At 44.4% G+C, this 27,335-nt stretch overlaps 1 protein-coding gene across 1 annotated transcript in view; it reads left to right on the forward strand.

The window, feature by feature from the left end:
* KCTD3 (potassium channel tetramerization domain containing 3) overlaps positions 1–27,335 on the forward strand; it is a 340,096-nt gene that overhangs the window by 218,485 nt on the left and 94,276 nt on the right. The window contains exon 10 of the mRNA XM_085612922.1: positions 21,982–22,097. Within this exon, the coding sequence (XP_085469048.1) occupies positions 21,982–22,097 (116 nt within the window). The remainder of the gene's footprint in view (positions 1–21,981; positions 22,098–27,335) is intronic.

A 27,335-nucleotide genomic window follows, 5' to 3' on the forward strand; every position in this document is an offset into this window, starting at 1 on the left:
ACAGACCCAAAATCTCACACTCTGCTCCAGTGATCCAATTGGCAGGACTCTCACTGGACCTCACTCCCTCAGGGCACTTTACTCCTCTGAACAGGGTCCTCAGGTCTTGGCAGACAGATGCTGGTGCCCCAGGGCGAGTTGTCTTGATTCTCCTGGGCTACGTCCTCTCTCCTGGTAGACATCAGTCCTCTGTCCTGGTTATAACGGGATGAAGTCATGCTGACCTACTCCATGCTGATTTTCAGCTCCAGTTTGAAAGTTTTGGGAGGCTCAAGCTCCCCTTATTATAATCCATTTCCGGACCACATTCAGATGTGACTTAGTGTCTGAGTCTTTGAAGTTTGTGATGTGGGGGTTGCCAACTTTGAATTGCCCACTCCTCCGTTCTGTGCTTTTGTCCAGGAACCAGTCTGTCACAGCAAGAGTGAGTCCAAACTTGATAGCCCTACACACAAGTCATTGAAGTAAATAGAGAATAACACCTGGATGGCAGCCTCACATATATACTCATATCAAAAGTTTATTGTATGATTTCCTTATTATCCCCATCTCCTTCATGAGATGTGCCTAGGCCCACCTACCTAGTGACAGTTACAGAATCAAAGAACCCTTTTGAAGTGCACAAGAAAGACAGGCTTTCCATTGTTGCAGTGTGTGCGTCCCACCCAGCTCTCCAGAATTTAGGCAATCCACAAATCTGTCAGGGATGGCGCCTCCACATGCCTCTCTGATGCCCTTGGCTTCCAATATGTAACCCACAGGCCTCAGTGTACTGTCCTATACACAGGCACACATACATCACAGTACGTACTTGCAATCACATGTGCGCTATACAGAGCAACATACTAACAAGATGCAAGCCAAGGTCGAGTTAAGTACAGAACAGCACGTCTTTACATGAGTAGGCCAGTAGGCCTCACTCCAGTGACTTCGATAAAAAGGCCTGTACGCTCTACTGATCACTGTCACAAAAATAGTATGCTGCCACAACCGCACTCATGAGACTCTTTGTGCCCCTCCCACCCCCCCTCCCTGGTCTAACAAGACAACAATCTGTGAGACCGGGGTAAGTCATGGAACACACGTATGATTTGCGTTCGCTCATGACGACAAATTTGGTAGGAGTGATTCATATATTGCTGCTGCTGGGACACTCAGAGCAGGGGTGCACGTCTATAACCATGCAGAGGATTTCTTTGTCCCAGCAAAATGTTTACATCTACTACTGATTTTGCGTGTCCTTACTCACCAATGTCTTAACGCTGTGGCCAAGTGTGGTCCCCCTTGCTCGGAATCCGAATCAATAATAGCCCCATTTTTTAAAAAAGGGAACAGAGAAGACACAAAAGCTATCACCCAGTACCACTTTTGGATTCTTTGGTGAAGGTTGTTGGATGTATTTTATCACCAAGACTGGAAAACTGGGCGGATGAGAATAATATTTTAACAGATATACTATATGATATTAACAGATATACAATATGGGCACATTGGAACAGTCCCTAAGTTTGCATATTTTAATTGGCAAATATATTTTTTTTAAATAAGTATAGATGCATTTAGCCTTTATGGACTTGGCTAACACTTTTGATTATGTGAATCATTCTAAGCTCTATATGATCATGGTAAATAGAGAGGTGGACCAGTCTATAGTTCTATTCCCGAGACAAATGTATTCAAATGCTATGGCTAGCGTACATTGTGGCCCAAGCAGTGAATTTACCAAGTCATTTGGGATAGGGAGGGGAGTTACAGAGAGGTGCGTTTTAGCGACTTTTTAAAATTACTTGATATATATTAACTACCTAGAAAGTACCTGATTGACATAGGTCAGGATATGCCTCGAGTAAGAAATCCGCCATTCCCAGTCTGCTTTATGGGGATGATGCAGTCCTAAGGTTAAGGTATGCAAACAACCTTCAAAAATTGTTGGATGTTTTTCGAAGACTTTTTTAGGGGAGCTTGATTTGAAGACGAACATAAGCAAAACTTTTACTCCTGACTTGCGACCTTAGGATTTCGTAAACTCGCCTCCTTGTTGTCCTTGGTGCTAAATTAAGGAAAGTATGCACTTCCTTATACATGAGGATCAGTTTAATTTGACCAGGAATTGGTATCACATGTGATCAATCAGAAAACATCAATTGGTTTGATCCATGAAGGCGGTTTTTAGGTTTACACTGGATCAAAAACCCTATTGGGCTTGTGGGGCTATGTTTATAGTGGAAACCTGCAAAAATTCTAAGATTTTTTTAGAAGATACTACTGGCGGTCCAGCTCAGTTGTTCTAATTATATGTGCCACAGGGAAATGGGTTGGAGGGTTTGATCAGTCTCCAACTCCATTTATGGCACACCACCTAGACTAAACCCAAACCTATAATTAGTAGGTTGGTTCTTCAGGACTGTTTATCCCTAGCCCATGCTGCTCATCTTCCCTGGAGGGTCACTCAGCAAAATTGTGTGCATGAATGGGCAATTCTGATGTATTTAATAATCTTGACTCCCTTTGTACCCTTTCCAAGAATCATTTCAAAACCCTCTTGATAAATGTATGCGCTCAGGGGGATGCTAGTAATGTAACCAATCTTGCCCATGTTTTGCTGTTAACCACCTAGGGACTGCAGTTTTATCGAACAGCAGTCAATAATTCCCAAATTACATTCTTGTTGTTCCTCTTTCTTATAAGCACTGTTTATCTCCTGGTTGCCTTGTTGAATGTGCCATCACAGATATTTTTTTCTCTGTGTGGCATTTTGTGCCCTATATGAAGTGCTTTTTGCTACGTTGTTCTTGTAGTTCGCACTGTGTTACAGATACATTGCTTTATGTCCTGTAGACTTTACAACTGACTTTTCCATTGTTCACAATCACAAAGTCTTTGTTGACTTATACAAAGAATGGCAACTACAAACATGCTTTGATGTCTGCGTCAATGACCGTTAAGATAGGTTTCTGTGTAGCTGCTCATCCCATTCTTAAAACTATTCCAGGATGATATATTGATTCAAGATGCATATCTGATGCTGCTTTTATGTGGAAAGAGGGCACCTGAGCAGGAAAGCATTGTTCAGCTTTCAGTGCTGTTGCTATGGAGTAGCTATAGTTATGTAGCAGACATCTTTATGGTTATATTGTTGTTCCTGGAAAGACTGTGTCCCCCGTGTGTTTCTGGGTTGTTTCGCATTGTACATTAATACAAAGTTTGATAGTTAGGATATCAAGTTTTTTTGGTATTAAGATTTTCACCATGTTTCAGATCTCATAACCGTTATCCTGTATGATAACTCATTAACACATTACGCAGAACAACAATCTCTCTATTCGGATCTCTGTGGAAGGAGTTGGGGACTCAGTTTTGGTTGCATTTTACACAATGGGCATGCTCACAACCTTTCTCATTCCCTTCTAACTGGTTGGTAAGGACATGGTATGGAAAAAAGTACACTAGAACACAATTTGCTTTGCCTGCTGTAAACAGGCAGTTTTTAATGATACCTTGGCACTCCACAAGCCTGTGGAGGGTAAATTAACTGTTGAGGTAACATCTTTTGTTTCCTACCCTGGTTTTACAGAATTGTGATAGTACAAATGTTTTTACTATTTAAACTATCATGATCTGCAAATGTTTGTACCATTTAAACAATCATGATCTTCACAGTTACACCTGAAGTTTGGTGAGTTAGTACACCACAGGTTCACCTCTGAATTCACATTGAAATTTGCTAATGTACCTGATTTTTGCTCCGGTGTTGTGTGGTGTCCGGCCAAGGTTACAAGAAATTACAACTTTCTTATCTCTGAAGAAGACTTCTTTCCTCATGGTCTCTTATTTTAAGATACCCTTTCTGTGAGAAATTGGGTTATTGATTTGGATGGTAGTCCACCACAAGGAATAGAGTCACTATTTTGGTTAGGTCAAATAATTTTAATCTGGGCTCAGCCCCTGGTAGCTAAGACACAGAGCAGACAGGCTTAATTTAAGAAAAGGTGTAAAGCCCTAAGAGGTACCAAACCAGGTAAAATGTTGAAAACACACAATAAAAGTTCCCCCCTAAACTCTGAAAATTGAGAATATTGCAATGAATAAAATGACATAAAAATGACTTAAATCCAATAAGGGGAACTAGAGATATGAATTTTTAAAGTTTTAAATAAACATAGCTCCCAAAAGCACGAGGCGCTGACCATGGGCAACTGATTGTTCTAGACTAGGGCAAAGTAAGAAAGTTAAGGCAGACTGAAATCAGTCACTGGTTGGATACAGGGACTGTGTTTGTCCCTGTCAAAGATTTACATTATTTTTCTAGAAACAGTTCTGAACGTTGATGGGTCGTCGATGTGTCCATCCACGTCAAATGCAGCTGCCTGAAGCCGAGGCAGGACTTAACTGCAACAGATTGCAGGAGGATGGATCTGAGCGGGAGAAGTTCACATTTCCTGCCAAAAATGGCCTTGATGCCGATCGGGTGTCAGTTTTTGTCGGTTCCTGTGAAATTTCTAGAAGTCAGTCTTCAACGCTTGTCTGGAGCTCTGGATTCTCTCAGTGGAGCAAAGCTGCAGGCTGGAGCCAGCGAAGGGTTCGAGATCGGTCTTGGTGAACAGTATAGCGGGAGCTGTAGGAAGTCCAATTCCATCGGTGAAGAACCCTCGGTGTATCAGCTGCCAGAAAGGTCCAGCTCCTTTGTCGGTGCTTCTGAAGTAAAGTTGCCGCAAAGTTTCCAAGTCTCCACTTTTAAGATTAGGCAGGAGGGGTAGTCTCTTATGCCAACCAAGGGTTGCAGAACCTCAGGAACAACTCTTGAAGTCAGGACTCACTCTAACAGAAGCCAGTAGCAGCGCCCAGGGCAATCCAGTTGAAACTGGTCAGCTGGGCTCTTCAGGATAGTGGGTTTTTTGCAGCTTTTGTGTCCCTGGAGCTTAACAGGTCAACCACCTGACCATTGGAGTCCACTTCTTTGTCCTGAGTACAAGTGGATGCAGGTCTCACCTTCAGGTGCATTTCTTCTTCTGCCTTTCACAGGTCTAATAGTGGTCTAATGAAAGTAGCCAGGGCTGCCACATTTATGCCTGGCACCAGCCTGTGAGTAGGGCTGACTCATGGCCCTTCCCTCACCGATAGGAATTGTTTTTTCCAGGGACCTCTTGAGCTACCCACATTTGTTGCAGTTCCTGTGTACCCTTATGCAAGCAATCGCATGGTGCCCCTCGCTACCTAAAACCAAGAGGCAACATCTTCAATTCCTTGTGCAGAGCTCCTGTGCCCACCTTAGGTGTGACCAGGAAAATAAGCAACCCCACCTCTGGGATCACTCAAAACTGGTCCTCTGGGCAGCTCCTCTACCACTGGATTTGGTGCCTTGCTGGCTTGAAGGACAAAAGAGGGGACATGTCCAGGTGTTAACTAGGCATGCCTCGGGGGAGAGGAGTTGGCCTAAAGGCTAGGGCGGTCGACCTCGAACCTCGGGAACTGGGTTCGAGTCTCGACAATGACGCTGAACATCCTTTGACTCTTCAAATCACTTAATCTCCCCGTGTCTACCAAGAATGAATGTGTGTCCTCATGTAACGTAACTGGTGCTATGTAAGGCGCTCTGATACCCGATTCGGGTCAAGATCGCGTTATTTAAAACTCTGCAAAAAAATATATATATATGACAGGGTAGGCCTCTTTGGGGATAATTAAGTTTGTAGGTGCTGTCCAGATTGTCATCCTCTCAGGACCAGAACATCACTCCACATCCAAGGCCTTTGTCTCAGCTCTGGGAGCTAGTTCATATCTCATCAAGGAGCGGTTGCTCCCAGGTGACAGCTGTAAGCGCTTGTAAATAGGCTTCTGGAGGCTTTAGGCAGGCAAAAGGTTACTTTTTAAAAGTGCCTTGCGAATGATATTAAGTACAAATCCAAATTTACTAGTTTAGCGATGAAGACCCAAATCCAAACTGTTGCCGGCACATGTTTTGGATTAATAAGAATGGTAAAAACAATTCTCCCTCTACTTCCAGCTGAATACCGCAAAACCGTAGTGCAAGCCCTAATTACATCTAGGTTGGATTATGTAAATATCTTGTGTCTGGGGTTACCATATTTGCTCAATCGGCTGCAGGTTGTCCAGAACGCCGCAGTCAGAGCTATTCTTATGGTAAATCCCAGAATGCACATATCGCCCCCACCTGAAGGCGTTGCACTGGCTCCCGATTAGAAAGAGGATCCAGTTTAAACTGGCTTACCGAGCTTTTCATGATACGGGTGCCGTTTACCTGAGAAGGAGGATCCAACGCTATCAGCCTCAATGGGTCTTAAGGTCCTCTGTACAGTCCCTCATGCTTATCCCCAAGTTTGCCCGATCTCGGCTAGGGGGACGTTTCTTTCAGGTTTTAGCAGCTCGCCTGTGGAACGACGTGGCTCTGCATCTCAGACAGGACTTGTTGTTTTCTAGGAAACAATTTAAAATATGGTTGTTCCAACAGTAACACACTGGTTGGGGGGTTGGGGCTTTTTCTATTACGGTTTGGTGGATTAGTGCCGGGACACACTATGTGAGTATCCTCGTGCTTTATAAATACCCATTTTCAATTCATTTCAATTAAATTTGTAATAAATCCAACATTATTTAATTTTAATATTAAATACTAATTAGCAGTGCTTTCCTACGGAACAGCTAACCCTGCTACAGTAAAAATTGCTTTTTTTGTCACTGTAAAGACATGTTTTGTGGGACCCGACCTTTATGTTTGGACGTCACCAAGCTTTTGCTTTCAGCTTCTTAAACTCTGTTGCCTTCTCACGAGCAAGTGATATGCCACTATCTTGCCCTCCTGAATGGCCTGCAGTTCCACCATTGTTTTCTGCACTGCAGAACTTTTCATCCACTACAGGCACCCTTAGTATGCTGTGGATTAATTGTATTAACTACCCAAATGCTGCCTCAACAAGTTTGGACAAATATATTATACCAAAAAGAGGTTGTTTGTTGAAGATAGCTAGTTATACATTATCTCTTGATTCAATCAGAATTGTAGGGTTCTCATGTATATGTAATGATGTACATCATTAATAGGTAATTTATAAAAATAAAAATAAGAAGCCTCTTTTTAGATATCTGCAACAGACCACAGCCATTGTTTCCAATATACATTGCTCATGGTGAGTTGATTTTTTGGTCTGTCTCGGTTATCTTTGTGATTTCATGGCTTTCCTCTCTTTTCTTGTGTTTGTCCTGTCTAGGAGCATTTCTGCCTTACAGCTTTGTGACTAGCTGGCATTACACACATTCAGGAAACTACTCTCCACCCTTCCTTTAAGCACTGCATGAAACTACATGCCTGTTCTTACTTACTGTCACCTGTGCTTTACTTCACTTTGCGCATGCCCTCAGCCATCCGTGTTGCTGTCTCTCCCCCCCCCCCCCCCCCCCTTGTCTGCTGCTTCCCCTTCCCACTCATTTTTAGGTTGAAGCCTACCAGACAGCAGAGCTGTGTCTGGTTTACTAAACACATCTTGGGGACATTCGGAAAGCTTCTCCGGGAATGGATCATGCTCGTTGCTTACCATTGGCTTTGTGGTTTGTAACTTGCATTTTCTGGCTTTCGATTTGCTGGCTTTAATTGTGTTAGGCTGTCCAGCTTGAGTTTGTCTCCCAAGGAGCAAAGCCTTCTTATTCTACCTCTCCTTGTATTCTTCCTTGAGTGCTCTTTTCTGTAAACAGGCCTGTAAATCTTGACCTTATCTTGTTTCATTTGCTGTGCATTCAAAGATATAAGTCAAATGTCAGGCTCTGTCTTCCGAGATAGCCTGGTGTTTACTTTTCTTTCTCTGACTCCAAAGTGAGAGGCTTTATCTGCCAATCTTGCTGGATAGTGGAGGTAGGTAATTTTATTTTTACTAGCATACAGCAGGTCATTTCAATTGAAAATGCGTTGTCTGCAATGGCAGTGTGCTACCACCCCATGCATACTCCACACTGGTTTGCACCACTCTACGCCACCCACTCTACTCTGCATCACTTTGTTGAAGCAGATTCTGATTATTAAAAAGGAGAACAACTCTGTGCCACTGTACTCTTCTCTGCACCACGCCACTGAGCTGTACTCTGCACTACTCCATGCCGCTGCACTCTACTCCACTCTTCCCCGCTCTACTCAATGCCATTTCATTCTATGCTTCTCGACTCCGCACCACTCTACTCTATTCCAGTGCACTCTATGACACTTTCCTCTACACAACTACACTCATTGCCACAGCTCTCTAAATCACCCCAGTCTAAGCCACTCCGCTCTACTCTGCACAACTCTACGTCACTCCATGCCTTTCTGCAACATTGCACGCTATGCCAGTACACTCTGTCAATACACTCTACTCTGAACCAATCCACTCTACGCCGATCCACTGTATGGCATGCTGATCTACTCTGCACCACTACACTCAGTGCCACTGCACTCTACACTACATTACAATATGCCATTACATTATACGCCACGCCAGTGAACTCTACCCTGCACCACACCACTCTAAGCCACTTCACTCTACTCTGAAACAATCTACTTTATGCCACTGCACTCTGACACTCTACTCCACTCCGCACCAATTCACTCTAAGCCACTGCACTCTATGCCACGCTACTTTACGCCACTGCACTGTAAGATAATGCAATATATACAATTCCGCTCTACGTCACTGCATTCTACAACACTACACGCTACCCCAATGCCACCACACTACTGAATTCTACAACACTCTACTCTGTAACACTGCGGTCTCCGTCGCTGAACTCTCCGCCACTCTACACTACTGCACTCTTTGCCAGTACACTTCACGTCAATGCACTCTATGCCAATCCACTCTACCGTACACCAATTCACTCTGTGCCAGTCCACTCTACTCTAAAACAATCTGCTCTACGCCATTGCACTCTAGGCCACTCAGCACCATTCCACACTATGCCATTGCACTCTACTGCACTCTATTCTAAACCACTGAACTCTACTCCAGTGCGCTCTACTCAAGTGCACTCACCATCACTGCACTTTATGCCACAGGACTCTACGCCACTGCACTCTACGCTTCATGGTGCCATTCCATTCTATGCCATTGCACTCTACACCACTCTATTCTAAACTACTGCATTCTATGCCAATGCACTCTATGCAAGTGTACTCTCCATCTCTGCACTCTACTCTATGCCACTGCACTCTATGGCACTCTACTGTATGCAACTGCACTTTACATCAGTACTTAATACACCACTGCAATAAACAGCACTCCACTCTACTCCCCTGCACTGTTCGGCACTCCACCCTGCACCCTCTACTCCACTGCACTCTATGCCACTGTAATCTATGCCACTTTACTCCGCAACAGTGCACTCTAAGCCCCTGCACTCAACTATGCACCACTCTAATCTATGCCACTGCATTGTACTCTGATTAATACTATACCACTGCACTCTACGCCTCTATACTCTGCAACACTCTAATCCAATGCACTGTACACCAGTCCACTCTACACTCCTCCTCTCTACTCAGTACCACTCTACACCACTGCTCTCTACGCTGCACCCCTGCACTTAAGGCTACTGCCCTGTACATGAATGCACTCAATGCCACTTTACACAACTCTATGCCACTCTACTCTAGTACTCTGCACTTTATGCCACAGACCTCTATGCCGTGGTATACCACTGCACTTTATGCCACTATGATCTGCACTCTAAGCTACTGAACTCTACACCACTCTACTTTGCACTACAGCATTCTACGCCAATGCATTTTACTGGACTGCACTCTACGCCACTCTACTCTCCATTACTCCTCTCTACGCCACTACATTCTGCAGCACTGAACTCTACACCACTGCACTCTACTATGCAACACTCTAATGCCTGTCCACTCAACACCACTCGCCTCTACGCCACTTACTTTTACCCATGCTGAATAGCAGCCACGCAGTGCACCACGTCCTAAAGCACATTGGCAAAGCGACCATTAAAGAACTTAGCATGAATGCTTTTGTGAATTGTGATTTAACATAACTCTGTTTCGCAAAGTGACTATTTCTGGGCAACTTAACGTCTAAATTGTTGTCATTTTTGTCCATGTCCTGTAAATGGAACAATATATAGTTACACACAATCTTCAGAGCCCGACAACACCCTTTATAGAATATTACAAAGACTGGCATCTCATGATAGAGCTCTCCCAGAGGCTGCACGCCCTTCAATATTGCTTACACCAGACACCGGCACCGGATTGCTGCTATAAGCAGGATTTCACGGAGAGGGCCCCTTAAGACACCAGCCTGTCATTCCAAATACCGTCTCCTTCCCTGCGGATGGTCGTCAAAAGCGTTGAGCCTAAGCAGGAGTGACATTTTACATTCCTCCAGACCATCCATGCTGTCTGCCTTGATTTCCCCGATTCTTGTCCTCCTCTGGAGTAATCAATTTCAGTTGTTTCCCTGTTTTTTTTAATAATGCCTGCTTTTATATGCCTTGTTCTGCTCAAAGAGGTTGCCATCAGGGATGATAAGATCATGCTCCAAGAGAAAAAGATAATTTTGCATAATTAAAATGCTGCTGTATAATAATTAGCTACTTTTCTGGCTTTCGGGAAGAGTAGAACATTATTTACTGCTTTTGCATTTTGCGTTTTCTTTTGCTTGACTACATCTCAATCGCTCCAGTGCGACCATAATTAAATAGTCATTTTTGTCGATTATCAGCTTATTTATTAGTTGTCTAGTACCTCTCTGGTACTTTCGCCTTGTGACTCCTGTTGCGATAAGTCAAGATACCTTATGAGATATGTTGACATGATCTGGCGCTCCATCCAGCCAGTTGACTGTGCCACATCGCTTCAACTCCGTTTGTCGCCTGAGGTGACTATGTGCATACCAGCTCCCTGTTAGGACTGCTGAGGTCCTTAATTCTATGTTTATTGGAACTCATACAGATATGGAAATCCGCTGTCATCTCACTGTGGTAGATCTTTACTCGATTCTGTGTAACTACATACGACTTCTGCTCGAGGTATCTTCTGGAGTCCTGTGTAAAAGAAAGATCATCTTTAGGGCACTCATTGTTTACATTTTTTTTGTTAAAAATATTGTATTTTGCTTTTTCGCTAATGGAACTATTCACAATCTTCTTTTTCTGAAGGCCTCTGCGTTTGAAGGTAAAGGGTTCGGCTTATCCAGGTCTATGTCGATGATCTTTTGGCTGCACGCTGATCTGATTTCACAGAAGAGGAAAAAGTGATTGTGTTTTATATAGTGGACTCTTACAAAATAGATGTGTGCGACAGGTTCGGAACTACAGACTAGTATTGCAGTTAGAAGCCTAGGGACATATGGTCCAATCCCGCAGAAGCGCCAGTTTGTATTCCTTTAACAAACTATCAAATACAATTTATTATTATTAAAATCACCAATAATACATTACCATCAGACACGTAGTGACCAGTGGATAGTTTGGTTAAGAAGAGATACAGAGGTGTAACATCTACTGTGGCTTGTTGGAGTGTCGGATACTTACTTCAAGTCTCCACTGTCTGGAAAATGCAGATTGAGTAACTATTGTTCAGCCGGATCTGTGATAAGTGCGTCCCTTCTGTTCCTTCCCTGCTGGTTGTCCAATGCCCTGTTTTATTATTACTAATCCCAGTTCAGTACAAATAGAACGAACACCTGAATGCCAGATCCTATTTCGACACTACCCCTGTCCTGCTAATTCTCTTGCAGGAGTCAAGATAGGGTTCAGTGTGACGGGAGCTGAAAGAGGCAGGCACTTAAGCTCCTCCTGGGTGCTGGCACTTAAGCTCCTCCTGGGTGCTGGCACTTAAGCTGCTCCTGGGTGCTGGCACTTAAGCTGCTCCTGGGTGCTGGCACTTAAGCTGCTCCTGGGTGCTGGCACTTAAGCTGCTCCTGGGTGCTGGCACTTAGTGCTCTTGGGTGCTGGCACTTAAGCTGCTCCTGGGTGCTGTCACTTAAGCTGCTCCTGGGTGCTGGCACTTAGTGCTCCTGGTTGCTGGCACTTAAGCTGCTCCTGGGTGCTGGCACTTAGTGCTCCTGGTTGCTGGCACTTAAGCTGCTCCTGGGTGCTGCTCCTGGTTGCTGGCACTTACGCTGCTGTGATTTGCAATGGCGAGAAGCCATTTGTGGGCCGCCGTGAACCCGCATCCTTGCTCCCAATACCCTGAAGGAGTGAACGGCCAGTGGCCAGATTGCCTCAGACTCCTGAACATGGTGCGCCTTTAAGTTCCACCCCCTCGAACCCAATGTGCGAGGATCTGTTACCGGGGAATTCCCAGCTGCAGGAGCTTAGAGGGATATTTATCTTTTAATGCATATCTTTAAATTGTTTAGGGAAAGTTATGGCAATGATGCCTTTTTATTTAACTACATTCAAAAATCAATTACAATAAAATGTATTTAGTTTAGTCTAAGAGCAAAACTCATGCTCCTGTTAGACTCAAAAATAATACAAAATAAAAATAAATAAATCCTCTTTATCTTAAACCCCAACGAATAGAGAATGTACCTTGTCCCTTGACTGAAGAACTGCACTTAGCTCCGCCCCTAATTGTTCTAATTCATATTGCATTTTACTTCATGCTGTGGCATGGTTTTGTAATTCTGTGTACTGTGCTGAGTACATGCACACCTGCCCGAATAGAAACACCACTAAGACAGATTATCAACGTTGAAGTCATTAACGCTGGGCGACAGCTAAACATTTAAAAGCAGAGGATATATTTAGCCCCATAGCCCACTTATTTCTGTTGTTAACCATATCAATATGATGCAAGTGGCGATCTGAAGATCAATATGACAGTTATATTCATACGTACACATTACAGTAATACAGCTGGTGGTTTCAGCATTACCAATCAATTTTTACTGACTGACAAGTACTTCAAATGTGTGTCTGTCTTGTGGGATGTCACAGCAGATACACTCTGGAGCTGTTTCCCTCCCACCATGTGAGTTCTCCATTACTGCAAGAGCAGCCGGAAATACTTGCTAATGTCTGTAATTGACCTGTGAAGATATTTCAGATCACGTCAGAATTAGAAAAGCACAAATGAGGGACATTTTTTAGTAATTCGGGAGTGTGGTTATAACAAATATTTTAATATGTTGCACTTGATGATGACGTTTCCACACGTTATCGTTTGTGCCCTTGATACGTTTATCAGTAAAACAATATGCCTGTGCAAATGTAATGGGCAATATGTATTGTCTGTGATGGAAGTATGCCATCACACCATGCAGACTTCACTTTAGCCTACTCTGCTCCACTCCACTGCAGCCTACTCTGCACCACTCCACACTGTGCCACTTTACTCCACACTGTGTCACTCCACTCCGCGTCACTGCACTCCACACTGCGTCACTTCACTCTGCTCCACTCTATACCACTTCACTCTATTCCTCTCTGCACCACTCTATACCAATGCACTCTACCCCACACTGCCCTGCTGTGCATCATTACACTCTTCGCCACTGCACTTTACACCACTCCACACTATGCCACTCTACTCTGCAACACTGCGCTCTGTCACTGCACTCTTCGCCAATGCACACTACACTGTATCACTCCACTCTATGCTAATACACTCTCTGCCAATCAAGTCAACACCATTTTAATCTGCTCTCCATGCCACTCTACGCCACTGTACTCTAACATGCACCACTCTTCTCTGAAACAGTCTACTCTGTGCTTCTCCATTCTGCACCACTCCACTGCACTCTTTATCACTGCACTCTGTAAATGCACTCTGCACCACTTTACTCAAAACCAAAGCACTCTGCGCCAGTCTACTCTGCACTCTACACCACTATACTCTGCAGTACTTTGTCACTGCACTCTATACCATTGTACTATACATCACTGCACTGTATGCCACTTTATTCTACTCCGCACCACAGTACTCTGACACTGCTCTCTATGCCACTCTGCTCTGCACCACTCTACGCCACTGCACTCCACACCAATGCACTATGCCACACTATGCACCACTGCACTCTACACCACTCTATACCATTGCACTCTACGTCACTTTACTCTTCACCCCTCTATGCCATTACACTCTACTCTACACTACTGCACTCAACACTCTACTCCTCAACACTGCACTCTCGACTAATGAGCTTTAAACCACTTTACTTTGTACCACTCTAGTCAGCACCACTGTACTGTATGCCACTGCACGCTACGCAACACCATTCTACTGCACTGTACGCAGTGCACTCTACTCTGCAGCACTCTACTCTATGCCAGTGCACCCTACCCCACTCTACTATGCACCAATGCTTTCTTTGCCACTACACTCTACACCACTCCAGTCTCAGTCACTCCACTCTAATCTTCACCACTCCACTATGCCACTCCACTCTGTGCCATTCTATTCTGCAACACTGCACTTTAAGCCACTGCACTATATGCCAAATCACTATATGCCACTGTACTCTACTCTGCACCACTTCACTCTACGCCACTTTACTCTGAAACAACCTACGCCACTACACTTCATGCCACTGCACTCCACACTACTACACTCCACGCCATTGCACTCTACTCTGCGCCATTCTATTCTATGCCACTCTCCCCTAAACCACTGTACTCTACGCCAGTGCACTCAACACCACTTTACTCAAAACCAATGCACTCTATGCCAAATACTCTGCACCACTTTACTCTACGGTCATATACTCTACATTGCAACCCTGTATGCCACTCTACACCATTGCGCTCTGTCACTGCACTGTACGCCACTCTGTTCTACTCTGCTCCACTGTACTCTGTCACTGCACTCTACTCTACACCACTAAGCTCTGTGCCACTCAACTGCACTCTACGCCAATGCTCTCTCCATCACTGCACTCTGCCACTACACTCTGCATCACTTCATGCCACTCCATTCTTATTCTGCACCTTGCACTCCACCCCACTGCAGTCTACGCCAAGCTACACCTCTGCACTCTATCCTGCACCACTCCACACCACTTGACTCTACTCTTAAACAATCTACTCTATGCCACTGCACTCCATGCCTCTGCAATCTACTATGCACCACTCTATGCCACTGCTCTCTATGCTACTCTACGCCACTGCATTCTACGCTTCTATACTCCACGTCACTGCACTCTACGCCAATGCACTCAACATTACTTTACTCAAAACCAATCCACTCGACGCCATGCCACTCTAGTCTGCACTACTGTAATTTATGCCACTTTACTCCAGGCCAATCTACTTCACTCTATGCCACTCCATTCTACAGCACTCTCCTACATTCTGCTCTAAAACACTACTTCACTCTACGATTCTCTATGCAATTCACTCTATGCCACTTTACTTCACTCTATTCTACGACACACTACTCCACTCTATTCCACTCCTCTCTATGACCCTCTTTGCAGCTCCATTCTATGCCACTGGACTCTACAACACTAAACTCCAATCTATGCCACTCTTCTCTATGACAATCTACTCCAATCTACATCACTCCAGTACACAACACTCTACTTCACTCAACACCCTCTACACCACTCCACTCTGCACCACTCCACGACACTCTATGCCTATAACACTGTACTCTACTCTGACACTCTACTCCACTCTACACCCTTCCACTCTACTACACTCTACTCTATCCATGACACTCCACTCCACTCAATAACACTTCACTCTACTCTACTCTACTTTTTAACACTCCACTCTCTTTTGCCCCACTAACTTTTATCCATACTGAAAAGAATCCATGCTGGTGTACAACATGGCTAAAACATATTGGCAAAGTCAACAGCTCTTGCAAAGGTGAGACCTATTAGGTTTGTCAATGCTATCCCCTCTGAAATTGATGTTTTTTTGTGACAACCAAAGTTATCTGCTTTTAATGCGACAACAGATGTTATCTGCTTCCTAGCATATCTTCACTAAGACATGGCCCAATGGCTTTCTTTATGTGATAGGATTTTTTGCCTGTCATTTTTCTCATTTTAATACATGGGGAGATTAACCAAATTATTCAGAATCAGGGGTGTTGTGCCGATACCCAACAAGCGTTGGCAAAGCCAGTAAATCTTGCTTTTGAAACTATTGGCTCTGCTGTTGCCTTTTGTTCCTTCTGTACAGCATGGGCACTGCCAACGTTGTCAATGTTTGGTGACCATGCTGTATAGCAGCGTGGCTGCTTTGCAGCATTACTGAAAATAATTTTAAAAGGACTATGACGCATCCAGAGCTAATGCACTTTAAACAAGAGTATTAAAAAGTGCATTAGCCCTGGCTGCATCTTAGCACTTTTTATTTTTGTTTTAGCTTCAGTACAACAAATTCGTGCTGCTACACAGCATGGCTAAAAAACATTGCCAAAGCCAAAAGCTCTGATAGGCGAGACATATTGTCTTTGTCAGTGTTTTGGTCAATGTTGGTATAAACGCAAGGAAACTAGGAATAAATGAGGTCCATTAATTTGCCTATGTCTCTTCAGGACCAGGCAGTAGCTATCCGGTGCAGTGTGGAATTCCTGTCATACTGTAGTAGCACAACAAAGGTCCGTCCATCAGAAGTTACAAAAGGTGTTGCGTGCTGCTGGCACCGTTAGCATTGCAGACAAGCTTCTTCCCTCCAGATTCAATTTTCAAGCCTATTTCTCTATTCTTTTGATGGTGACAATGAAGGGTGAAATCATCAATGCTGCCTTGCCTCTGCTAATGAAAGCTGCTCTAATGGCTGATAACACCATCGCTGATGGCCTCTTTTCACAGTTGTATGCAGGACATTTCTAGTTGGCTTTGTGCCTACTCACTGAAATTTAATGGCAATAAAACAGAAGTAATGTGTTGATACTCATGGAATCCCAAGCCCCAACTGCCATTGAATTTTGGCTCATTGAACTCTGTTCTGGTGGAGGCAACTATGGTCTGCAATTAGTGAGGGCACATGGACAGTGAGCTTCCGCTCACGAGTCATGTCAACAATCAATTGTCCACTTGCTTTGTGCATATGTGAGTGTTATGTAAAATCTTACCTTTGCTTCATTGTCAATTATAGTCCGGTGTCATGTTTTGAGTAGGCTGGATTACGGCAATGCTTTGTTGTTGCCCCCGCAATACCTCCTAAATTATCTTTTTCACATTCAAACACCTGCTGCAAAGCTCTTACTCTGCCACTGGTTCTTCACAGTGGTCGAAATGCATCAAACAAAGTATGGGTACTGTGATGCTCTGTGCCTGGGGGAGTGGTCCAAGGTGTGGCTTGAAAACTAAAATATTCTAAAACTTTTTTCAGTCTTTCACCTTCAGGTAACTACATATATTTGCTGAAACTTTTCAGACACTAACCCCCAGTCACAGATCTGGGTTCTGTCCATCATCGTTCTTTAGCTCACTTCGCCACCTCAGTTCAGACCCAGCCACAGGATTCAAGCTAGCCTGGCTGATGAGAGATGTTACCCCGAAACCGGTCCCAGAATGCATGTTTCCGGTCTAGGGAAGACCTGGCTTGGAAGTTTGGGCTGGACTGCTCCCATCAGGAACAGAGTCCAGACTGATTTGCATATGGCTGGGTCTGAACTGGGGTGGCTAAGTGAGCTAAAGAACGATGATGGATTCAACCCAGATTTTTGACTGGGAATGAGTGTCTGAAAAGATTCAGCACTCCGTCCATCATCTCCTTGTGTTTGCTACATATGTAATAACACCCAGTTTAGATGAACATTAAATGCAAATTAAGTTAATCAGTAGGAAATGCACTATCGTACATTGTTAGACCTGGCATTTCTTGGCGTGATTACCCCAGACTTTTTGCCTCTACCTCCTCTATTTTTGATGCTGTGAAGGATTGCGTTTTATTGGCATAGATGCTTTGGGCACTTTGCCACTGCTGATCAGTGTCAAAGTGCAAGTGCTCCCTGTATAAAGTCTAATGATAGTTGGTTGTTCATGATTGGTATGTTTCCCTTTCTAGTAAAATCCCTAGTAAAGTGCACTATGGGTGCCAGGGCTAGTAATGCAAATGCTACTAGTGGGCCTGCAGCGCTAATTGTGCAACCCACACAAGTAGCCTTAAAGAGAGAACTCGGGCTTGCCACTGCAGGGCCTGCGCGCACTTTGTTAAACTTCCATGTTGTCCTGACAAGTGCACCCACTTGCCAGGCCTTACCCTTCCCTTTTTATGCACATCAGACACCCCTATGGTAGGCCCAAGGTACCCCTTGGGCAGGGTGCAGTGTATGTGAAAGGTAGGACATGTACTAAGGTGTGTACCATGTCCTGACAGTGAAATACTCTCTATTTCGTTTTTCACTGTTGAAAGGCCATCGTGCCCATAGGGTAGAATGGGGAAGGCTGTGTGATATGTTTCCAACCTATCTACCCAAAAGCTTAAGGTGGAGAGGTGAAGTTTAGTGTGCCTGAACTCACAATTTAATAACACATCTTTTTGTGAAGATGGTTTTTGCATTGTGTGTTTAGAAACCACTCTTTTAGAAGTGGCTGGGTTTTTGTGTTTTAACATTTCTGTGTGTCTCTGCCAGGTTGTGGATTGACTGTCTGGATCTGAAAGTGATAGGATCTGGGGAGTGTCTTGACCCAAGTGAGGAGGTGAGACAGCAACATGCTGACCTGCATCTGGAGTGTAGGGGAGAGGAGTAGCCCCTGGAGGTGAAGAGGCCTGTGTTGCTACCATAAAACAATGGCTCCATCTCCTGCTGAGTGATTAAGGACCCAGACCCCCACTATCAAAGGCAGAAGGTGTCGCTGGCAGGGAGACACCCAGAACTGGTTTAGACAGGGGTCAGTGCCCCCCTGAACACAAAGACTTCAAAAACATTTAGGGGTATAACTATGAGAGCTGAAACCCCTGGACTTTGGAATGGAACTGTTCAAGACTGTAAAGGATTGAAACTACTTCATGGTCAAGAGGAACCTCTGCCAAGGAAGAAACAGCTGAATAGACTGAAGGAAACGACTGACCCTTGCTGTGTGTTCTGGGGCTGGCCTGCAGTTTGCTGATTTAACCAAGGAGAGGTTAAAGGGACTTTGCTGTGTGCTGTGTCCCCCTGCTTGAAAGAACTTTGCTGCGCTGTGTCCTCCTGAAGTAACTTAACCCCAAGGAGAGCTGGCTCCCTGTTGTGGACACTCAGGAACACAAAAGTTTCCAGAAGTGTCTCAGCGACGCAGGGTGCGTGTGCTTTGTGCAGCCTGAGACCTTCGTAAGAATTGCCCTGTGATCATGGGCACCTGGAGTCCAAGCGAGTCTGTGACGCTGTATGCGTGTGATTTTTGCAGCCTGAGACCTTCGTGAGGTTGCCCTGTGACCGTGCACCCTCGAAGCTCAGCGACGCTGTGTGCGTGTGCCCTGTTGCAGCCTGAGATCTTTGTTAACGCCATCGGCCCAGACTGGCATTCCCAGGGGATCTGTGCCGCTGGCCCAAGTCGGCCGTTGCCAGAAGCAGGACCTCGAACCAACTCCGTCGGGGGAGGGCCAGAGTTCCACTGCCCAGAATCAACCAAATTGCATCGGAGGCCCAAGTTGCGAGAAGCGGAGAGGAGAGCGAGGTCGCACCCCCCAGGTAACGTTTGTCGCTGCCTGGGGTGGGGTGCGGGCCGGAGAGAGACGCTCTCGACCTCTTCAGTTCTTGCAGCGGGTGCCTCTGCTTTAGCTCGTATCGCGGCCCGTACGTGCCAAGGAGTGGCAGTACCGGGGCCGGAGTGTGGAGAAGCAATTTGGTTTACACCATACCCGTGTTGGGGGCATATGTTAGCAGAAGCTGACCACGAGTCAGTACGAGAGGCAGAGAGACCGTCTGAAGCACTGTGATCGGTGCCGAAGTGCCTTGCGCATTGCATTGTTTTTGCATAACGAACTGCCTGATTGTTGCCGTGCGCATTGCATTGTTTTTGCATAACGAACTGCTGAGTGCTCTATTACGCATTGCATTAGTTTGCATACCGAACTGCTGATTGTTACATTATGCATTGCATTCGTTTGCATGATGAACTGCCTTATTGTTGCATTATGCATTGCATTATTGGTGTATACCGAACTACCTGATTGTTGCATTACGCATTGCATTATTTTGGCATTACGAGCTGCTGGATTGTTGCATAACGAACTGCATTATTTTTACATTGCAAAGTGCCTGATTCTTGCATTACAAACTGTATAGCATTGCATTAAGACTGCATTGGATCATCTAGAATTGCTCATTAATACCGCCAGAATCTACAAGGACTGGCTGGCATAATAACTGCCCAGGAGGAATATTACAAATATGCATATGTTGGATTTTTATCGTGTGGTCACATTGTACAACTTTTTATATAAACATATACTTGCTTTCTATGAAACTCGTGTGGAGTCCTTTTGTGGTGTCAATATTGGGTCACTGGGAGCGTGGTTGCAAATACTTTACACATTTGCCTTGAAGATAAGCCTGGCTGCTCGTTCCAAGCTACCGAGGGGGTGAGCAGGGGCTATCTGACAAGGTGTCCTTCCTTTCCCTGACTTAGAAGCGAGGGTCCCTTCTTGGCATAAGGTACCTACCTCAGCCAACCGGGGAACCGCGGTTCCAATATACATTATAAAACCTCAGTTAGTTAGTGCACAGCACCAGAGAGCCACAGATTGAATCCCGTTTGGTGCAGTGGAGAATAGTGATATGCATGTTTATTGCTTCAAGGTCCCATTCTGTGACCGAAAGCTCTGTGAACCTGTAAGTCATTATTTTAAACTTGCATTACACACAGCATAAGATAAGCTGCTACAAATTGCACAAAAGGTAAACAAGTGTTTCCAAAAGATAGATTTTTTTGCAGACTGTACACAGTGCATTTTTTTATAACTTTCTTTTAAAAGCACACACTTCACAACTTAGCTGGTAGCTCCCTCACAATACCCCTCAAAAAGAATAATGGTGTGTCATCAGGAAGCTTAAAGTGATTCCATCAATTAAAGCCAATACTGGCTTCCGAGCACCTTTTAGGTTTGCAGGTTAACCAGTTTGGGATATTTACATTTCTTTCAGGTAGGCAGGCAGGAACCCTGGCACGAAGGCTTGTTTAGCTGTCTGCCCTAGGTATCCCAGCAAAAAAGACTCTCTGCCTTACATTTCAGCGGGAGCATTTCAGCTCTCGGAAATAACTGTCTAATCTTTTCACAAAAAGTATAGAAACTTTTTTTTGTTTTTTAAATTAAAAACGTATCGGCACGTCGTGCCCCTCAAAAAAAAAAGAAAAAAACACTTTGACCACTGGTTCTTCCACTATAGCTAATTCTCTTCACTGTCTCCTGGTGCTAAAGCGAATTCAATTTAAATCTATCTGTATAGGCAACAGAGCCTTCCTCCAGATTGGTTTGCACCCTCTTCAGAATAAGCTACTTCGTTGCCTCCCCCAGAGGACACTAGTCTTTGCTACGGCTAACCTTTTGAAGGTCCCTTAGTTCAAAAAGACCCTAGCAGATGGCCGACATGTCTCGGTAGAGGCACCTCCACTGTGGAATAGCTGGTCTTCCCACCCTCCGAGCCATTCGCGATATTTACGCATTTATTCAAATCCCGTAAAACCTGGCTTTACACTATTTAAACTTTGGCTCACCTTTGGCCCTCATCGATGCATTTTTTAATTTAAGTAGCAGTAACGCAATATAAATAATAATAATACTACTACTAGTAATGATGACAATAATAGTAATAATAATAATGATGATGATAATCATATGTAACCAAACTGGCACAGCAGATTGATTATAACTATTAATAGTAAATTATTTGTCACAGGCTCTTAGTTTTTCCTCTAGACCTGCTTGGCCTGACTAATTGTTTTTGTCCCTTTCTGGGATACCCTTTTGTCTTAACTCTTGGCTTCTTTCTGACTTGTCATTAAGAATGTTTTCTTTCACTTCTAGAAAGAGAGACGTTACTACTTTTTTTTCTCTCTGTCTCAGTAAATCATGCATACGTATTTTCTGTTGCAGGAATGTTTAGTCTTGGAGTCCCCGTGGACGCGCTCTTCTTCATCGGGAATCAGCTTGTTGCTACTAGTCACACAGGGAAGGTGGGAGTGTGGAACGCGGTGACTCAACATTGGCAGGTAAGCAAATGGTATTTTACACTATGTGTATGGCCATACGGCATCGCGTATTGACCAGGAACCACAAGACCGTCTCGAAGACCTTGAAAATGATTACATTGGATGATACAGTTGCCTTCACTTGTGCGCACTGTTAGAATAATCAGTCTGTGTTTTGCCACTCTTTACAACTGTGTCTTTCTCAGTTTGCTATTGGTTATGAATTAGAAAATTAGAAAGGTTTGCAGTTACATTACTTTGCCTATACGTTTAGCAGTACGAGGTAGGTTGCATGACCAAGTCTCCTCTATCCATGTACAGCACTAGTGTGACATTATTAGCATTTGTGAGCTATTTTATATTAACCACAAGGACTGGACATCACATCATAGGCCTTCCTGGAGCTCCATATAGTGTCCAACTCTATGGGCATTATCCTTCGATACTCATTCCCAATTCCAGCGCCTTCTTTTGATCTCTGCTAAAGCTTTCTCAGTCAACCCCTATGTAGGCCTGTCCGATTGAACTCCATGTTAAAGTCATCGATTAGATTGCTCCCGTGAACCTTAATTGTTCTGGGTCTGCCTATGGGCCAACAATGCCTCATCAATGTGGCGATCAGTCCTTCGTGACTCCCTTGTTAGGAGTGGAACGCTCACTCCCTTAGATAAAGTGCATTTAATCGGCTATTAGAAAACTATTTCTGGGAAGCTTCTTAAACTCAGCTGAATCATCTTCTCCCACTTGTGAAATCTTGCTATTAGAAATGGTTCGACCAGTAGACTATTGTTCGTTACACATGAGAGTGGAAATATTGTTGTCGGGAAGCGTTTTGAATGTAAGTTGATCATGAACCATATTTAATGTAACCTATCCAGCATTTTTTGTGGGGTACCTATGTTAAATTCCTAGTTCTTAGCTTACCCGTGAATTATCCCATTATGAATTTGTACTCAGTTAAAAACCTTTCTGTAGTGTGTACCTATTCTCCTGAGGCGCACTAACCCATGACAGATTTTAGTTTTATTCCACCCTGATACAAAACCTCAAAGTGAGGTAGAGAGGCCACTGTTTTAAACGCTATGAGATCCGTAATGTAAAACAGGGTCTCTAGTTCTATGTTGCTGCATATTCTTACTCTCTGTACTGTTTTGCAAAGTTTATTTTTTAGTGTGGAAAGGGCATCTATTCAGCCATTGTATATGTACATGTGTGTGTATGTTTGAAGATGAATGAGGCCCAATAACACGTTGTTTGCTGCAAGAAAATACGTATCATCTTACGGCCATGTGCCTCTGTCAAAACATTCTTAACAACAGAGGGCCGCAGTATCTTTCCAACTTGGGGAAACCCTACTCACCTGGTCGCAGCCTCAGATGCTCTGGAACAGCACTTGCAGTTGATTCCTTGTGCTAAGAAAGCCCGGATGGGTGGTTGTTCCTCTGGATTCCGAGCCTCCAGGCGCTGGAACACCCTCCCCCTATTTGAGCCTAGAGCCTGCAGAGGCAGCCTTCGGGATTTTTTTTTAAACCTGGCTGTTTAGACAGAGTTAGCCCCCTATAGTCCTCACAGTGGTTTGGCATCGGTCTTATGCTTCAGATACCTTATTCCTTTTAGGGTCTCTGCTAGCTTCTTGCGTTGTTGTTGTCCAGTTCGTATGGGGTAGAAAACCTAGCGCAGGTATGCCCCAGCTGGAGTAATCTGAGCGCCTTAACAAACCACTAACATAACAGAAAGATCACAAGTAACTGCTACAAAAAACAAGCATCGGAAAGTCAATAGGTCTCGCTTTTTGAGTTACAGCAATTGGTATTATAAATTGCAATGTCTTTTACTTATGCGTTATATGTGTATGCATGTGGGTTGGATTGGATGAGTTATTTGTGTAATTGTGTGGTGGGGATTTGCGTGGTGTGGAATGGAGTGGATTTGTGTAGTGGAATTATGTGGCATGATGTGCTGTGGAATTATGTGAATAATGATTATGTGGTAATGAGTGTATTGGATTTATGTGGAGTGGCATTGTGTGTTATGGAGTGCTATTCTGTGGAGTGGTATTTTGTTGTGTGGTGTGGTAATGGATTTTAATTATGTGGTGTGCTGTTGAATTTTGTGGCATGATGTGGAAATAAGCAAAGTCCGTGACAAGCCACACATTAGCAGCAGCAGCTAAGGGGTAAGACAGTTAGGAGGCATAGCCAATAGGTCTCGGCAATGCGAGTGCACGTTTTAACAGAGGACTGAAGAGATCTGGACTACATCTCCCTCCCTGATCGAGCTAAATCAATTGCCCCAACCAGCCCGCAACATATTTAGGAATCCCTTGAACAAATATTGCAGCTCCCAACCTGCCCATACATGAAAGATCTCCCGGAGGGAACAGAACACAAGAACCCAGGACACTATCAGACTAGAGGACAGTCCAATGAAAAAGAAACCATGAGATGAGCATTCGTCAGATACGTACTTAGACCACAGATCGACAACCATCTGTATGCCATGCTCGCCCCTTAACTCCAAGAAGTTAGTAAAGAACTTGATAAAAGTTATCCAAAGAATATTGCATTTAACACCAAAAGGTGTTTGCGCAAACCTGGCATATTTCTTTTTCAGTGTAATATAGTGTGTATTTGCCCAGAGGTCATCCCAAAATAACCAGACTTTACACATTTGTAGGTAATGGAGGATTAAGAGATGTTCTCACAATCACAAGAATTGAGCAGTGGTTGGGATTCCTGTTTGCTTCCCCAGGCGCAAGGTTGGCAACTTTAACCCAGAGGCCACATCTCCTACCAGGCAGCTGTGAGATGAGATTAACCTTTTCTCTGCTCACAAACTCTCTTTACACACTTGTGTGTTTGCTTGCAATGTTGTGCACTCGCTTGGTTTTGCTCCAAAGATACTGACAAACACATACATTCATATTTAGAGACTGCATATACAGATACAGTACACAACTGGAGACATAAAGGCCAAAGCCGAAAACTTTCATGCTACCACTGGATCCGGAAGGAATCACATGTAACTGGTCACCACAAATGTCTGTATAACTGATTAGTTTGAATTTTCAGCAGGGAAGTTACAAATTGGCTTCAGCAGCAGTACAACTACATTAATGCCTATTTACAAATTTACTCATTATTTGCTCCAGTTGGAATACGGTCAAGGCTGCATCGTCTATCCAAAGATTGAGGAGAATTGAACACCTGAGTCAAGGAATAGGAGTAAAGGCTGCTGGGCGCACAGCCAGAACTCCAGCCCACCCACTGACATGTGAGAGCAGCCCCTCCGGCACGTCCTGATTGCCCAATAGGCCAGTCCGACCCTGCTCCACCCCCTTTCTGCCACCCTTTCCTTCACCCCTCAATGTATATGAGCATGTCGTTCAGTCAGATGTACAGCACAACTTGGTCCTGCTGTTACAGGCATCAAGAGGACACAGATAATATTATGTCCCCCTGGAAATGACACCCCGAGAACTGATGGTGTCAGCACAGCCCACATTGCAGGGCTTTCAATGGGCAGGTATTGGGAAACTCACTTCTTTCATGTAAAGGGGGGTGCACAGGTACTGTGTTATGGTGAGCACCTGCACTTATATATTTTGATGTCAAACCCTGCTGCGATGAGTTTTTAGATTTCAGCACGGCATGAGGGCAGACATTCAGAGAACGAAAACGTCACCAGTAGCTAGACACAGAATTGTAGACACAAGCATGCCGTATCATAAGACACAGGGAACCGCAGATACCCTCATGCACTGCCCCTGGGACTGTTCAGTGTGTATGCAGCAAACACAAACTAACGGAAGGGTGGTCACCAAGTACCCAGGCAACGTCACCACCTCTCTACACAAAATAGCATATCTCAAATGTCCCGTGGCATGCCCCCTTCTGTGTTTTTAAGCCTGGGGAAGAATTTGAGACTTCTACTTTCAATTTTTTATGCTATAAATACAAGCCTGCAAGGCATGGCAGGCTTAAAACTACAGTTTGAAAATTCTGAACTGGTTGAAAGTTACCTTCATGTGCCAGAAAGAGGTGGCACGTGAGCAGTGGCAGTTACTCATCGCACTCTGTCACACACTGGGAAATGCTTTGTGCCTGTTACCATCCCCTGTTACATCGTTTCATCCTATATTAAGACTCCTTCGTTAAGGGAAATGGAGGCTAAAGTCACGCTTTATAGCCAATAGATTTGCATTCTGGGACCTGTAGTTTTGCCTTTATCATTGAAAGTTTGGATTCACACACACTAGCATGAAAAGTGTTGTTGACGAAAACATCACGTACAGCTGTAGAAACTATGCATCACTCGCACAGTGCACGGTCGCCCAGTACACAGTCACCCAGTACCCTATCACCAGTATTCACCCCTGACACAAAGCCACCGAGGAGTACTTATGTCACCGACCCAGAGTGCCCGAATCAGCACATCTCAAACTTTCACCTCTTAATATCCCATTTACTACGGTCTACCCACTGTGTTCAACAAAACGCAGTTGTGCAGGTCTCACAACTGGGAACACATCAGTATGTGGAAATAAAATTATGAGGTCAGAATTATCACCAGGACGGCTCCAGCCCTCGGACATCCGCCCACGGCTGTGGGCTCCTGGTCACGGCCTCACCTGTAATTCCAAGGAGGCTAGAGGCCCCGGTGAGCATTGTACACAAGTCCCGAAAGAGGCCTGCCCAGTGGGGCCCTTCTCCAAGCTAAAGACAGTATGAAGAAGTCAAAGGCGAAGGAGGAGCACCGATAATTCCAGCCCTCACTTCTCCCAGACACTCAGTGTGTTAACCTTATAAGAATGTGACCGGGAGGGAGGGACGAGTGTTTCATCAGGGGAGTAGAAGCTTCACTAAACGCGATAGTGAGACATCTCGCAGAGAGTGGGGTGCCGTCGAGAGAGGAGAATGCGGCTGACTTGATCTCCTCATGCCTATTAAAAATAAATACAAAAAAGATGTAGCATTTTGTGCTTCTAAAATGCAAATATGCACAGTTTTAGACTGTAACAGGGCCATTTTTATCTTTATATTAACACACAGGAATGAACGGGATCAGTATTTAGGCGATAACACGAGAAAGAATGTTTTATTAAAAACGGACACTGCACACAGTAATAAACCTGCTTAACGTTTTAGCAATATTATAAGAAGAAAGGCCCAAAAACACCCATAAAAAAAGGAGAAAGAATGCTTTATTATAAACACACAAACTGACCACAGTAATAAACGGGCTCATTATTTGGCAACA

This window comes from Triturus cristatus, chromosome 6 (assembly GCF_964204655.1).
Source record: "Triturus cristatus chromosome 6, aTriCri1.1, whole genome shotgun sequence".
In the NCBI taxonomy this organism is placed as follows: Eukaryota; Metazoa; Chordata; class Amphibia; order Caudata; family Salamandridae; genus Triturus; species Triturus cristatus.